We start from the raw sequence: 16,107 nt of genomic DNA on the forward strand, positions 1-16,107 counted from the left end.
TATAGCTATTAGCTAAGGCTAATTGGCAATAATTATATCTAATTAATAGCTCGCCTAGGACCAAGAATTAAATTAGTAGTTTTTTTTTTCCAAGTCAAAATGAAACTTTCATAATTGTTCAAAGATTTGGCTAAAGTCGCGTGATATATATATATATATATATAGATATCGATATTGTATTCATTTCCGCGTGCATTAGTCACAAGCTATTCATGATTGGCTTTACCAAATAGATTTTTATCTTCTTCACCTAAATCACGTTTGAAACCAATGAATACGTATCCATGTTTACTTCTCACCCACGCTCAAGTTTGATATTTTCTTTTTCTCTATATATACATATACATATATATATATATATATATATATATTGAAATTAAGGTTATGTTTCCATTAAAAAAATGGTATTAGTTTAGGCTTGAAATCAGCTCATCAGTTACACTATATATAATTATATAATCCCATATAGAAACTATGTAGGCCGACAAAGAAGCCAACAGCAGACATCTGTTTTCTTCTCTAATAATTAATAGTATATATATCATATTACGTGGGTGCACACGTAAAACGTATATCTTAGATAATAAAGCAACTTTGGTGGTTTTATTCACACGCGGTCTTGAGACAAATATATCTTGTGGCCAATAAAAAAGAAAAAAGAAAGAAAAAATCATACTGATGATTAATTCTAAACAAGGGTTGGCGTTATTTGTAATCATATCTTAAGACTAAGGGGCAAGGGACAGATTTTCTAAAATTGCTAAAAGCCAATTAACAAGAAAGAAAAAGAAGTAGTTGTAATTGATCAGCTTTCGCACTCTCTAGCATTGAAAAAGAGATGATTAATAATTAATTAATTTCATGAAGGTTGGAATTCAAAAGGGGGTTGAAGAGTTCATGCAATGATGATGATGATGCTGATGGAAAAACAAAGGCGGGATGATGAAAGTGATGATGAGACCACAAGACAAAGCAGTTTCCGGGAAAGTGCCTTCTTTCCCGGGAAAGTCCCTCTCATGATTTGTACAATAAAAGGTCCACACGAATATAAGTGATATGTGGAGTATTTTAGGAGAACCTTCTCATCATTCAGGTACCATCTCCACCAATCATGATAGCGTGCCTATGACGTGTATACACACACACACACACATATATATATATATATGTTATGTATATATATGTGTGTGTAACTTTCATGAAATTAACCATCAATTTGGACCGTCGGATTTGAGTATCCTAGAAGTACATAAGATGCGTTCTATTATTGTAAGAAAGAGAGAGAAAGATTAGAATATAAATCTATCTAGATTTTCTTTTTCTTTTTCTTTTTCAGATGGGTTATGAGAATTTTAAGTCTCGTTCACTTTATGGATTTAAATTTTTTAATTTAAATTAAAATGTGATATTTTTTAAAAAATTTTTACTGTAACAAAAAAAATTAAATGTGATATTTTTTAAAAAAATTTTATTATAAAAACTTATAATTAAAAATTTAAATTAATAAAATAAATGAGATCTTAATCAAATAAATAACGAGGGAGGTGAGATGGTTCATGGGGGTCTTTGTGGGCCCATACATTGAATAGAAAGGAAGCAGTCTGACTTTCATGGAAAATCCCATGATGAGATTTTGTGAGGGTTAAAAGGAGAACCAATGGTACATCACGTGGGGTTGTGACCCACTGGTTCCCTTAAAGGCCTAGCCTGTCACGTGATCACAACTATAAGTCCATCTCTCTCTCTCCTCTCTCCTCTCTCTCTCCTCTTTTGTTTTTCAAGTGAATCATCCATTCCTTTCTTTCTCCACACGCCTTCTCACCACCCATTTCTTTAGACTCTTTCCTCTCTCTCTCTCTCTCTCTCTCTCTTGTTTTTCTCTCTCTAAACAACTGAATTACAGACAAATACACGTGAGCTAACGTCCCACACCCTCCACAGCCCCACTTCTATCCCTTCAACATTATCATAGACTTCAATAATATATTTTTTTTCCGGTCATTATTATTTCATTAATTAAAATTTAATTATTATTCATGACCTCAAGATCGTTTCTTTATCTTTATCCAATCTTTCTTCTTTTCTAAGACACTGAAAAGCAAAGAATGTGGTGTGACTCATATTAGTACGAGTCAGATATTTTATTAAATACTCGATGATTAATTTGGAGGCTGACAATTATTAATAATTATAAAGTCGACGACTTTAAGCAACAAAATTAACCACAGATTTTTTGTTTGATCGAGTTTTAAATTCATGTCACACAAAGTATGCTTACATGACTAACTAGCAAAAACAATAAAAAAAAAAAAAAAAAAAAGGTATGCTTACATGACGTAGATAAGGATTTCGTACACATTATATACATGGCAATACGGGCTTCTTCCACTACATCTTTCTACTAACTCATGCATGAGACAACATTGCATAAACATATATAATATACATGTTTAGTTTGTCTCCTTATCTAAAATAATATATTATCGATGATCCGACTAATCGAAATAAATCTTCACGCGAATTTTTTGCTCTTTCTTTATATTCAAAACCAATATATCAATCAAAGAACAAAATGAAAAAGTATACAAATCCTTCAATTAAAAGGATCGAAATTGCACAAAAGATGAAAAATTAAATAATACTAATCATAATTCCTTCATATATATATATATATTGTTTAACAATTTACAAACACATAATTAATTAAAAGGAAAGAAATTAAAGAAAAGGTAAAATTTGATCATGATCAGTAGCTACTATTTTTTTTCTTTTTCTAAAATTAATTACACTAATGATCTTCCATTACAAACCCTTAACCAAAAAAAATATAGGGGTCATGGTCCTTCTCATGAATATTATGAGGAACAATCTTTTTTATTTTGTCTTCTTTTCTTTTCCTACGATATGTCCTAATAATAACAACCCTAATGATCAACAAGCAGCAGAAGGATTGGTGAAGGGATTATAGAAGTGTGGCTTAGGAGCCATGGAAAACGGGCTCTTGGCCGAACCGCCAACGACATCGCCGCCGACGCCGCCGACGATCCTTTCGCACGACGGACACATGGTGAGCGTCGCCGCCGGCATGTGCATGTACAAGGGTTGCGCTAGTTTCAAAGCCTTGAGCTCTTGTAGCTCTTTGTGTAGCCTTCTGTTCTCATCCGTTAATGTCTCGCAGCACTTCTTCAAGAACTCGCAATCCACTTCTGTTTGCTTCAGCTTTGTCCTGAAAAAGAACACAAATAATAATCGCTTAATCATATCCTCCAGGAAACATTTTAGGGTTTTTGTTGGAATACACAGAAAAGATCCTAGGTTTTCTCTTTCTTTCTTCAAAGCACTAATTTAAATGATCTGGGTTTTTTTTATACTTTTATACAACAATATAACATATATATAAGCGAGTTTTCAATAGTTACCTAGCTCGCCTATTCTGGAACCATACTTCAACTTGTCTTGGCCGAAGATTCAACTGTCTGGCTAAAGCTTGCTTTTGTTTCTGTTGATGCACACAAATATGACTGTTAGCTAAATATTCCCCTATATATAATATATGTATATATATATATATTAATGGAGAGAGGAGAAATTAATTACAGGATTGAGAGTGCTGTGTTGTTTGAAGCTTTCCTCCAAGAGGGCAGATTGGTCTTTGGTAAGCCTAAGCTTCTTTCTGGCATTAGTACCATCTTCATCTTCATCACTAACTCTAGATAAGGAAACTTTCTCCTCAACCTCAATCTCTTCACTGCTGAGATCTCTCTCTCTCTTGACCCTTCCGCCGGAGAAGGACGAGACCGCGCTGTGAGGCGACGCTTGGCGGTACAAGCTGTTGTCGTGAACACTAATGTTATTGTTACTATTATTGTTGTTTTGTACTGGTTCCTGATGAAGATGATGATCGTGGAAACTTTTGCTCACATCAATAATCTTTCTGTTGTTGTTATTGTTGCTGCTGCTGTTGTTGTTGTTGTTGTTGTTGTCATGAGCCTCATCTCCACCGCCGGAGAGGCCCAAAGTTAATAAAGAAGGCTCAAAAGGAGTACTACTACTGTTAGTAGTCGTACTCGGCTTCTTAGCCGCTGTCGCGGTCGCGGTCGCGGTCGTCGGTGAGAAACCTAACCTTAGAACGAGGCCTGTGTTGCAAACGTGATCGTGATCAAAACCCATTTGGGGAATTCAGAATAAGAAGGGGGAGGAGAGATTGTTTTTTGGTTTTTTTTTTTTTTTGGTGTGAAAATATTGTGGGTTGAAAGTTAAGGGAGCAAAAGGGTTTTAAGAAGAGGGGGGAAGAGAGAATGAATGAGACTTTTTGTGGGGGCATTTGGGTGGGTGGGTGGGTGGCTATGATTATTAATCAAAGCAAAGAATGAGTAGAGAAACGAATCTGGGTAATGAGGGCAAACCAAAAAAAAATTAAAAATTAAAAAAACATTAAAATGAAAGTCCCTCTCTATCTCGCTACATAGGTTGACCATTTGAACCCCACTACTGTTATCTCCATTATTATAACAAACAAAAAAGGACAATCTATCTCTCTTTCTCTGTTCTTCTCTCTAATGAGATTAGTAGAATCCTACAATTCACATGGCAGTGAGAAACACATCAAGAGGGTGATTCGCTCACTCCTCGCCACCCATTAACGTGCCAAATTTAACTATTCTCACCACTTTCTTTTTCTGATGTACCTAAATAAACCTACGATTATTTATGCACATACACATAATATATACACAAACAATGGGTGGACTTATATGTGCCAATTATTATTATTATCTTCACAAAGAAAAAAAAGTATAAAGAACTTGCCAATTATTTTGTCCACTTTTGATAATTTCTTTTATTTCGGGAGTTTTTAAGATAGAACTAAATAAAATAAATTACCGTTAGTTTTCTATTTTTTAGTCGCTAGATATGTATCAGAAAATTATGTTTATTTTGTATATTCTTTTAATTTGATATGATTTTGATCAGATTTAACAGTTAAAAACTGACCATATCCTTACCGAAGAAGGTCCCATTTCTTTAACTTAATTTTTTTCCCACCCAGTTTTCATTTTTCCTGTTTCTTGAACAGTTATTGGCAATAATATTATGTACACTAGTGGATATTTTGTTGTATTCATTCAAAGATTGCGCCTTTAGGTGATTGCCATGATAAATAAATTAAAAAAAAAAAAAAACTGAAAGGCTATGATTGGGTATTAATACTAAGTTCCGTTTTTGTAACAGACCACATGAACTGTCTCCCATTCCATGTCTGCTTCAACTAGGCTAAAAGATGGATACCATGTCACCTATTGCTTACCGATATTGCGTTGTTTTTTTTTTTTTTTCTTTTTTTGCTTTTAATTTAATGAGAATTGGTGGGCGGTTTTTATTATTATTTTCTTTGCTTATGAATGTGGTAGAGATAATTAGAAAGGGATGTGCACTATAATTAGCATGGTATGATTAGTGTGGTTTCTTTGTTTTCTTGTTTGTTGTGCGAGAAAAGAAAATTCAATAAATAAAAGGGCCAGGAAGAAAAAGAAAAGGTAGGTAAAAGACACAATTGGAGTTTAATTCAAAGAGATATAATGGTGCCAGAATATGATTCATCAACAAGAATCCGATCTTTGCTTAACTAGAAAGTTGATTAGCTTGGTTTTGGGACCTACTTTTCTCTCTCTCTCTCTATACTAGTACAGTATACACTTTCAATAATGCTTTGTCGGCGATGCTGATGAGAAGTTAGGTCACCCATAAACCATGATATACCTAAAATAATGTCTAAAGGTAAATAAACAATAGCGATTTGCACGAGTTGTTTCTATTGCTTATCATCATCAACTATATATATATATATATGTATATGTATATATGTATATGCATATATGTGTATATATATATATATGTAACCTTTTCGGGGCAAAATTATTAATTTGAGAGCAACTGTTTGATGGTGTCCCCCGGACCAGTCATAGATCAGAATGATGTGGTGCACTAATAGTTTTCATCATGAACATAATGGCCACAATTATAGGAGATAATCTTTTCGCTCTCTAAGTGATCTCAAACTAACTGGCAATCAGAAAGTGTATTCATTTTAATAATGAATAAAATATATATATTTGAATAATATAATATATATATATATGAGTTTTTAATAGTTATATTTTCGTTTGTAGTTATATATCTAATATAAAAAATTGATATTATGGCAATTGAAAGTGTATTCTTTTTAATAATGAATAGTAATAACTATGATGGGTAAATAATGAATAATACTACCTAAGACGGTATATTTAGAGGGAGAGAAAAAAAAAGCATATATATATATATAAGTGGGAAAATGAGGAATTTCGTCTAAGCAAACACTCTCTCAAAATTATTGGTATAGTAAGATTAGTTTAGTTTATTATTTATGACCTTTATATTAGACGTCAATTAATGACTGGGGGGAAAATGATTAGTTTATGAAGGGGGTTAAAGAGATAATACGTATATCTATTAATTAATTGCCAGAAGTTATGGTTATTGATTTAATTATTTCATTGTCAACAATAGTATGACAAGTAAAACCAACTTGGTAAACCAAGAATGGTTGAACCGCCATCCACACACGGTCAAGGAACTGATTGTAGAGTATTGAGAATTTTCTTCTTGACCCAATTAAAGTATATAATTTTCTTTTCTTTTCTGTTTTTTTGACCAGGGAATTCTAATTGACTACCAGATGAGTAACAACAAGCAAGCAATCTCTTAGCGTTGATTACTCGGTTCATATTTGGTGGAAGGGTTCAAACCCTCTAATTTTAAAGAAATTTTTTTGGTGTTTCTTTTTTTTTTTTTGTTTAACACCGGTGTTCTTTATTTATTAATCGTCAGATCTGTATTTTTTTTAATCTGATTTGACTTTTAACCAAATTTATAACAGAGAACACTAGAAAAAGTCTTTAATTTAATTCAAACAGTGTTTTCTCTCACAAAAGATAAATATATTTAAAAATTTTTACTACAATATTTTTTCTTAAAAAATTTAAATTTGATTCAAACTATGATTTGAACCCAAACCAAATAAGCTTAGTATCTCATAACAACGTTATTGCAATCATACTCTTATTATAAATTGTATGTTTTTTAGTGTATGAGAAATATTGTAAAAAAAGATTTTATTAAAAGGATTATCCAAAACTTTTGTCAGCGTGTGGCTTGAACATGACCAAAAAGCAAGTTAAGTTGATAGCCTTTAGACAGAAAAAAAAAACAGGGACCTAATTAGGTTGGTAGACATTGACTTTGATATATTGGTGAATATCAACTGAATTACACGTCACAATTAATATTAATTTGTTTACCCTTTCATACTTTCACTTTAGAGACATGCATGATTGGGTATAATCTCAACTCCCTTTTTAATTAAATTAAAACTTTAACTAATCTTTCTCTTCAAATCATCAATAGTGACCCGTCTAAAATTATAATTAATTAACTAAACACATTAAGCTTCACAAAAAAATAAAAAGGGTGGTTCTCAAGTCATTATAGTCACGTTTATTTTATCAATTTTAATTTATAATTTAAATTTTATTATAGTAAAAAAATTTTAAAAATAATTATATTTAATTTTTTTTATTAAAATAAAAATTTCTCATATAAAATTATATTTTAATATAAATTAAAAATTCGGATTAATAAATTTGTCATGTATAAATTATCATTTAGAAAATGATATTAGCTTTGGCTAATGTGTCAAGACAAAATGAGTGACACGTACCCATTAGAGAAAGGGCTGAGACATATGGCCCCCACAAATGATTTGGTATGATGGGCATTTGATTCCGTGGGGAGTTGATGATTTTGGAGCGTAGAAGTTGGCAATGATGGAGAGAGAGAGAGAGAGAGAGGAGAGAGAGAGAGAGAGAATTTTTGGGATAAGGCTTTGGCTGATGTTTTCTTCTTTTTCCCGCCGAGCTTTAAGGCCAGCCGACGATGTTTGGTTTCACTGTGTTTATGTGAGAATTTTTTGTAAAGTTTTCATCTTTTTGCATGTCGCTATGAGGGCTGCTGTGCGCGCGTGTAATATGTTCTTTCCGTATCATAATTTGATATTTTTATACTTATCCTGTTTTTGCACTTTTTGCTCTTTGTGTGCGTTTGGTTTTTTGGCCCTCACTTTAGCAAATTTACGCAAACCATCCTAAGAAAAAAAGAAAAAGAAAAAGAAAAAGAAAAAGAAAAAGAAAAAGAGAAACTGATAGATGAATCGTGATAAGACTTTTGTCTACATCGTATAGTACATGATATGTAAATAATTGGTGACAATGTTTAGTCAGTTCCACGCCCCTCCAACAGAGTGTTGCATAGTTGTACATTGTTATGTATCATTATTTGATACATGTATCAATAAATATTGTAAGTACAAATATTCATCTACGCTCGTGTTTAACTAATTATTATTCACATATTAATAATACTATTTATAAGATCTATTTAAAAATTATCACTTTTACTAGTGACATAATGAGATTTTTATTATCCGTGAGATAAAAGTTATGTATCTTATCAACATGCCGAATATAACTATAACTTGATTTAATATCGTATTTTAAGATCTTTAAAATATGTTAGTTCCTGAAAGTATGGATCAAGTTTCTTTCCGTGATCTCAATAAATTGCTAAGTGGTTACTGAACTAAGATGCCATTAATTTTGCTTTTTTTGTTTTTGTTTTTTTAGATGGAAATTAAGACACTTATTCACTTTTAATTAGCCAAAAAAATAAAACCTATTAAATTATTAGAGAAAAATTTATTGTCCATATAATTTTACATGAAAATTTATTTAATATGATGGAATTATGAAGCGATGATCACTCATATTTGTAGATTTCTTTTTATGGTGTCCATCAATAAAAGCTCAACGACAAGATAATGTGGTGGCCACCTTTTGGTGCCGTTGTCTATTGTAAGGTACTCCTCCATACATGCCCTTCACGTACGTCATCAAAGCCAAGCATCTACAGTACTAGGCCCTTACATTAGTCAACTACGCTCGCTATTCTAAAGCATGCAAGTGGGCAAAAAAAATAGTACCCTTTTTATCTAGTAGTACTATTTGAATATTATTTGGAACCGATCATCATTGAGCATGTTTTTAGCATTTTTCCCCCCTCTTAATTCACGCTAGTTTTCAGATTAAGCAAGCGTGAAAAATATTCTTATTCCAAAAAGAGACATATATGGCCACTTTTTTTTTTTTTTTTTTTTTTAGAGATTAATTTCAAAAAATTTTGTTCCATTAATAATTTTACCCCTTCCGTTACACTGAGTGACGAAATTCACCACGTGCCCGTTATTTAGTGAGATTTAAAAGTGCAATGACGCTTATACCCATCTTCGTTCAGATTAACTGATCTTCGATGTCACCTATGTTGACAAAATTCACCATATTCGTTCCCAAAAATCAGTTCTTTTTTTTTTTCTCACCTCGTTCATCCATGGTGAGTTCCTCATTCATCTTCATTCCCTTACCCTCTCATTCTCTTTCGGTTACTCCGGCACACCTATTCCCATACTCAGTCGTGGAGACTTTTTACTCTTTCTAGTTTGGATCTCTCACTTTTCTTTATTCTTTATTGTGGGATGTTGGTTCGTTCTACGTTAAAATTCTTGCTTTAATTTGGTTATGCCTATTTTTTTCCCTTTGGATTTGTTTGTAGATAATGTTTGGACTCCGTTAAACCCTCTAATCAAAGCCCATATGTTAATGCACATTTATAGGGTGATGGGTTTTCTTTCATTACCTGTTCTGTTTCTTTTTTCTTTTTTTCCTCTCTTATTCCTTTTTTCGTTGGATCGTTGCCTGCTACACTGCTATGGGGTTTTTTTTAGTTGTCCTTTGTTTTCCTTTGTGTGTTAAAGTATTTTTTCTTATATGATAATTTTTTAAGACTTCAGCTTGAGATATTGCAGTTATTAGAGATGTAGCCAAAGCTGCTTGTGTATCTCTGCTTTTTTTTATGGTGATTGGTACATTCATCACTGCTCCTATGGGAGGAGAAATCAAATGTGCTACATGGAGTGGAGGCAAAGGAGGGATCTAGGGGTTTTGAAAGGTATTTTACGATAATACCCTTATCAGATGGGTCATTTATGTGATACGTGACGAATTTCATCACTCATTATAATATACGGGGTAAAATTGTTAACGGAATAAAGTTTGGGAGGAGCAGATTTTATGTTTTAAATTTAGAGAATAAAGTATTACAAGGGTTATAATTCAGAGAGAATTTTTAAAATTAATCATTTTTCTTGTCACATCAGTTTGAAGGCCAAAATTACTATCTCCATTTTCTTTATTCATACCAGTCTGAGGAAGAAAGGGAGTAGGAATCTTTTTAAGGCTTTTTGATCCTCCTAGGGCTTTCTTTATACATTTTCTCTTTTTCAGTTTTTCAGTATGGTTTGAAGATGGTTTAGAAAGTTCCAAAAAAGTCCTTGCATGGGGTGGAGAGTGCCGGTCTTAGAAAGGGGCATTGCTGTCTTTGTATCTTGGAGGTGTTCCCTGATTTCCAATAATTGATACATGGAAAGAATTTTATTACCTCGAGGAAAAAGTATAATGCAATAGGCAAAGTAGCAGCCCCTTTGCTGACAAAAACGAAATATATGTGTAATAAAGCTCTCACTCATGAGAAAAAGAAATCACATAAAAAGGGAAAAGGGAAAAAAAAAGGTTATTAATTGGTAGACAAAGAATCATTTTGGTATTGGACAGCATAAGTCTAGTCAGAAGTAACACACACACACACACACACATATATATATATATATATATATATATAGATAGGGAGAGAGAGTTTTGATTCCATAAAATTTTTACAAGGTGTGAAAGGATAAATATGTGGCATAAACAAACGCACCGACTTTCAATAAAGAAAAAGAAAAAAAAGAGGGACTATAACATATAGCTTGTCCCACTAGAACTCTCTTTTTCCAAGAGCCTTGTTGGGTGAAGCTTCATGCATAACCATCATGCTTGCGTTTAAAAGTTGTGAAAGCAAAGACCCATGTCACACCCCATTATGGTGACTATCTTTCCATTAGCTATCTAGAGAGAGAAAGAGAGAGAGAGATGAAGAGAGAGAGAGAGAGAGAGTACTCTAATGGGTCCCACATGGAACACTTGGGGGGCAGTGGGGATGCAACATAAGCCTAGAATTGACTAGGTGGTTGGGGTTAAGGTGCAAAAACGGTTGGAAGGCCTTGCCGGCTATAATGTGGCACAAAGTTAAGGCACTAGGGCCCATGTAGTGTAGGTGCATTCTACATGAACATGGAGAGTTTACTCTCCCTACATAAAGGAAGTTGTATTGGAGTAAGTATGTGGAATGGGATGGTTTGTTGTTGTTGGTGGAGGAACATAACTTGCTTGTCGCTGGATGTGTGTGCACGTATAGAGCACATGAGTCCATTATATATGGTTCGTTTAGTTTGCTGACTCGAGTTTAGACATGATTTTATGTGAGAGCTTTTTACTGTAATAAAAAAGTTAGATGTGATTGTTTTTAAAAGTTTTTTACTGTAATAAAACTCGAATTCTAAACTCAAATCGGCGAAATAAATGAGACCTATATATAAGCATGGCCTATATGGCCTATATAGAGTGTCACGATATTATCCAAAACCTTCACTTTAAAGATCAATTAGTGAAATTTTTATCTAGTCGGCCGAATGATGTATGTTTGTGTTCAACAACTAATGGTTTAAACATATGTCAGTATTATTAATTTAGTCACAGGATATTAATCCGACGGTTATAATAAATTAAATAGTTAACTAAAAAATTAATAATAATTAATAAAATTAGATTCTTATCACGTCACATCATTAAATTTTTATATTTAGAGATGACAACCAATAAAAACATAAAGATTAACAACTCATTCATATATATAATTAGTATATAATTAGTAGCTTCACATCTTCATTAAACATTACAAACTGAGATTGAGAGGATCTTGAGCCCGGACCTTCAACAACTATCGACCCAAAGTTTTCCACCAACACTTAGTCCATGACAAAGCACATACTCTTGCATGCGGCATTTCTTAAACGATAGATAAAAGCGAAAACGAAAACAAAAGTAAATACGAAAACAATGAGAAAAGAACCTAACAATTGAGAGTTGTTTTCAAAGGATTACGTTGAAACTTGCATCGAGTTTAACTCCAAATATGCCACGTTAAAAGATCTCATTAAAGCACGTAAAAACACTACAAGAATCGCCGCCTTTAGTGAGACATTTTCAGAGACTGACAAAAAAGATAAACAACGACGACCTATTTGTTTTACATTTTAATTTTTTTTTTTTTTTTTTTGCAACGACTGGAGGTGACTTTCCGCGATGAAATCTCATCGCTATAAGAACAAATAAAATTGTCAACTTTTCAACGACGATATGTCGTCACTAAAAGTTATTGCGCGCCAACTGAAAAAAGCCCAGATAAGTTGCGCGCCAGTTGTAAATCATGTCGTCGCTACAAATATGGTCTTACGACATTGTCAATTATGGTCAAATCTCCGGAAAAGGTATCAAATCCACTGGTTTTTTATCAAACATTTAGCGAAGACATGTAGTTGCTAAAAGGTATTAAAATATTTGCGCTCAAAAACAAAATTTTTTCAAATTTTGACACATGTAGCGATGATATTTAACAACGACATGTGGTCAGTAAAAAATGATTTTTTTTTGGTGAAATTACGAATTTTTCCTAGAATTTGATGCGGTGCTGACGAGTTTTTCTAACCCTTTTAGCGACAACATGGTTATCCTGCCACACCAGAATTTTTAATGGCGTGACGATTGTTTAGCGACGCTATTTGGAACTTTCAGTAAAAGGTTTGTGATTATAACCACCTGCAGAACCCTTTCTTCCCCATTTTGTTGTTGGTGTTGATGTTGTTGTTGATGATGACGATGATGTTGTTGTTGTTGTTATTATTGGTGTTGTTGATTTTGTGATGATGTAGGTTAGGAAAAAATGTATTGTACATGAAATTGGTATTTATGTTAAATTGGTTAGTAATGGGGAATTTTTTTTTTTTTTGAAATGTGTTATGTTAGTCTTAATTTTTGCATATGTTGGTGTGTTAGTTTTCTTTTATTAGTTAATTTGGTATTGAATTGATTTTAGGTGTTTGTTTTTGTTTAGGTTTTAGGTTATGTGAAAAAGAAATAGAAAATATATATTAAAAGGAAAAAAATATTAGGAGGTTTAGTAAAGAATTGAGTAAGAATAGGAAAAAACAATGATATTTATATTATAGTGGAATAAAAAATAAAGATTATAACAAAGAAACAAAGAAATCACATTTACATTAAAATAGAAAAATAAAAAATTAGAACAAATAAAAAAGTAAAGTATTGATATTTACATGTAAGTGGAATGAAAAATAAAAAATTGTACCAAAAAAATAAAGGAATGATATTTACATTAAAAGTGAATAAAAAATTAAAACTTAGAATAAATAATTGATATAATTATTGAGTAAAAAAGAAAAGAATTGATATTAAAAATAATAACTAATAAATGAAAAAAGAAAGTAAATTGAGTAAATAATAAAATGCGAAATAATAATTAAAAATAATCTAATAATAAATAAAAGAGTAAATTTATTAACACTAATTATAAATTTTCCTTTACTAACTCTAATTTCTTACGTGACTACTTAAGTAGTCACAAAAATTCGTACGTGTGTGCGATATTTTTTTCTTAATCATATTGCATGTTTTATTTTAGTACCCGTTTGAAAGTCGGTGAGTGGCTCACCGGATGTTTTCAACAGATTTATAGGCAACTCAACGAAGCAAACATTACTGTCCCTCCCCTGCCAAGTGCGTTTCGACCGCCATCCCCACCACCGGCTGATGATGAGGACGACGACGCGCAGATTTAGGGACCAATTAGACAACTTTGTTCTTGTTGTTAGACACCACTTTTTTTATTTCATTGTATTAGATATAATATTATCATACATTTTTCCTTTATTTTTATTAAGTTAGTTGAGCTTGTAATATTATTACTTCTAACTTTGTTTAGTATTCACTTTTTATTAATTTTTTCGTATTTGATTATTAGTTAATTTAATTTATTATATTAAATTTTATTAATAATTTCATATCAAATCTAATTATTAAAATTAACAAATAAACAACAATTTAAAAAAATTAATTATTTAAAATTTTAATTTCAAAAATTTTGGCGACGACAATATTTTTTTTTTGTAAAATAAAAATTTAAAACTTTATAGGGACTACTTTTTTAAACTAGTCGTCGTTATAACTTCACAATCAGTGACAAAAGTTTCAAATTTTGTCGTCGCTAAATATAAAAAACGATTTTGTTGACGAAATTCTAACAACTTTTTAGCGACTACAGAACAAGTTTGTGGCGACAACTGATTCATTACTGAAGGGGGCGTTTTAGTGACAACAATATTGTCATCACCAAAAACACCTTTAGCGACGGGTGTACAACGATGACTATTTAATGACAATATATCGTCGTTAAAAAATAATTAATGACGACAGTGGCTCTTTTAAAGTCCTCGTTGAAGTTGCAAACTTATTAACAACCTGATTACATTCCGAAAAGAAAAAAAAAATGAGAGAGCCAAAAATAAGTTCTTTTCTAGATGTATGAGGGTATTAGTCAATCGTGACTTAAAACCTTAAGGCATTATTTATCTAGTTTGTAATAATCCACCACATGAGTAGGATCACACTTGAACCAAATAAAACTGCAATTGTCTTGCTTGGAAAATTTAACAACAATGATAACACCTATAAATTCCGCCGGAAGAGCCGCCTTTTGCATATAGTTCCATAATGTATAAATTAAGAGCGGAGTAAGTAGAGGAAGACTAATATTCCTTAATTTCCAAAACACTCATATAAGACGGAGATTAATCCTGAAATTAAAAGATTATAAAACTGCTTACTCATAGATAACTTTCTTGAAAGAGGACTCTAAAAGGTTACGAGTCATCTGAGACATCGAACTTGGTCCCAAAATCGAAGTTTGTCCCACACAAGACTAGAGATCAAAGTGGCAAAATTAGAACAAAGGAAAAAAAAAATTATAATATACACTTCTACTGAAGAGCACATTCGACAACAAGAGGGTACGGAAAGCTTTTTTTTATTTTTTTATAAGAATGTCTGTGATTTTATATTGATATATATTAAAAAAAAAACCATGTTTGGCGATTTTTTTTTATTTTTTAATCGTCCCATTTTTTTTAATAGAGGAAACAAAATTTTCAGTTTCAATTTATTTAATAATTCTCAATGGTCAAGCCGAGATAGTTGTCTCTAGCTAGACGGAGTTGGGATTATTGGCAACAAAGGTTGAGCCACAATTGGCAATAGAGATCAAATTGACATGGCAGGTCAGGATTAATGGGACACGTTCAAGTCCGAGTCGAACTAAGGGTTGGTTTTGCGTCAGCATCAAACATTAGGGTTAGGTTGACGAAGAGGCCTCATCGATAGGCTCAGGATTGATAGGGCAAGTTTGGAGACAGGTCGAAACAGTGGGTCTGATTCAACACTATAGTAGACGAACAAACTATAGTCGTCATTAGGATCGGACTGACCGGGTAGGTTCAACATTTAGGTTAAGCTAGTCCCTGTTTAGTTCTCTGATTCGAGTTGAGATGTGATTTTATGTAAGAGCTTTTTATTGTAGTAAAAAAGTTAGATGTGACTATTTTTTAGAGTTTTTTATTGTAGTAAAACTCGAATCACTGAAATGATCGGGGCTTAAGTTTGTCAATCCGACCCTAAGCACTCAACCCGCCACATTGCTCCAACCTCACAGCCGTCTATTATCTCTCGATATGGCCTCAGTCCATCGATCTGACTTGACGGTGAATTTGGTTTTGTTGGTACTCATACACCATCCCCTAAAGTCGAATCCAGCATTCGGTCTAACTTCAATGCCGACCCTAGCCTGTCATTTCAACCGCGACACATTTTTTGGTTTTGAAAATATGAAAAGCAAAAAGAAAATAAAAAGGTGTTGTTTTTTGTTTTTTTTAAAAAAAAAAAGAAAGAAAAA

The 16,107-nt window shown here is 32.4% G+C and overlaps 1 protein-coding gene across 1 annotated transcript; it reads right to left on the bottom strand.

Moving 5' to 3' along the window:
* Positions 1–2,743: 2,743 nt before the first annotated feature.
* LOC21391159 (homeobox-leucine zipper protein HAT22) lies at positions 2,744–4,329 on the bottom strand. The gene is made up of 3 exons (XM_010101102.2): positions 3,598–4,329; positions 3,420–3,499; positions 2,744–3,226 (listed from the first exon to the last, which is right to left on the bottom strand). Exons 1-3 carry the CDS (start codon positions 4,168–4,170, stop codon positions 2,932–2,934), a joined length of 948 nt encoding a protein of 315 aa, XP_010099404.1. The 5' UTR covers positions 4,171–4,329; the 3' UTR covers positions 2,744–2,931.
* Between the last annotated feature and the right edge of the window lie 11,778 nt (positions 4,330–16,107).

This window comes from Morus notabilis, unplaced genomic scaffold (genome assembly GCF_000414095.1).
Source record: "Morus notabilis unplaced genomic scaffold, ASM41409v2 Scaffold300, whole genome shotgun sequence".
NCBI classification, from domain to species: domain Eukaryota; kingdom Viridiplantae; phylum Streptophyta; class Magnoliopsida; order Rosales; family Moraceae; genus Morus; species Morus notabilis.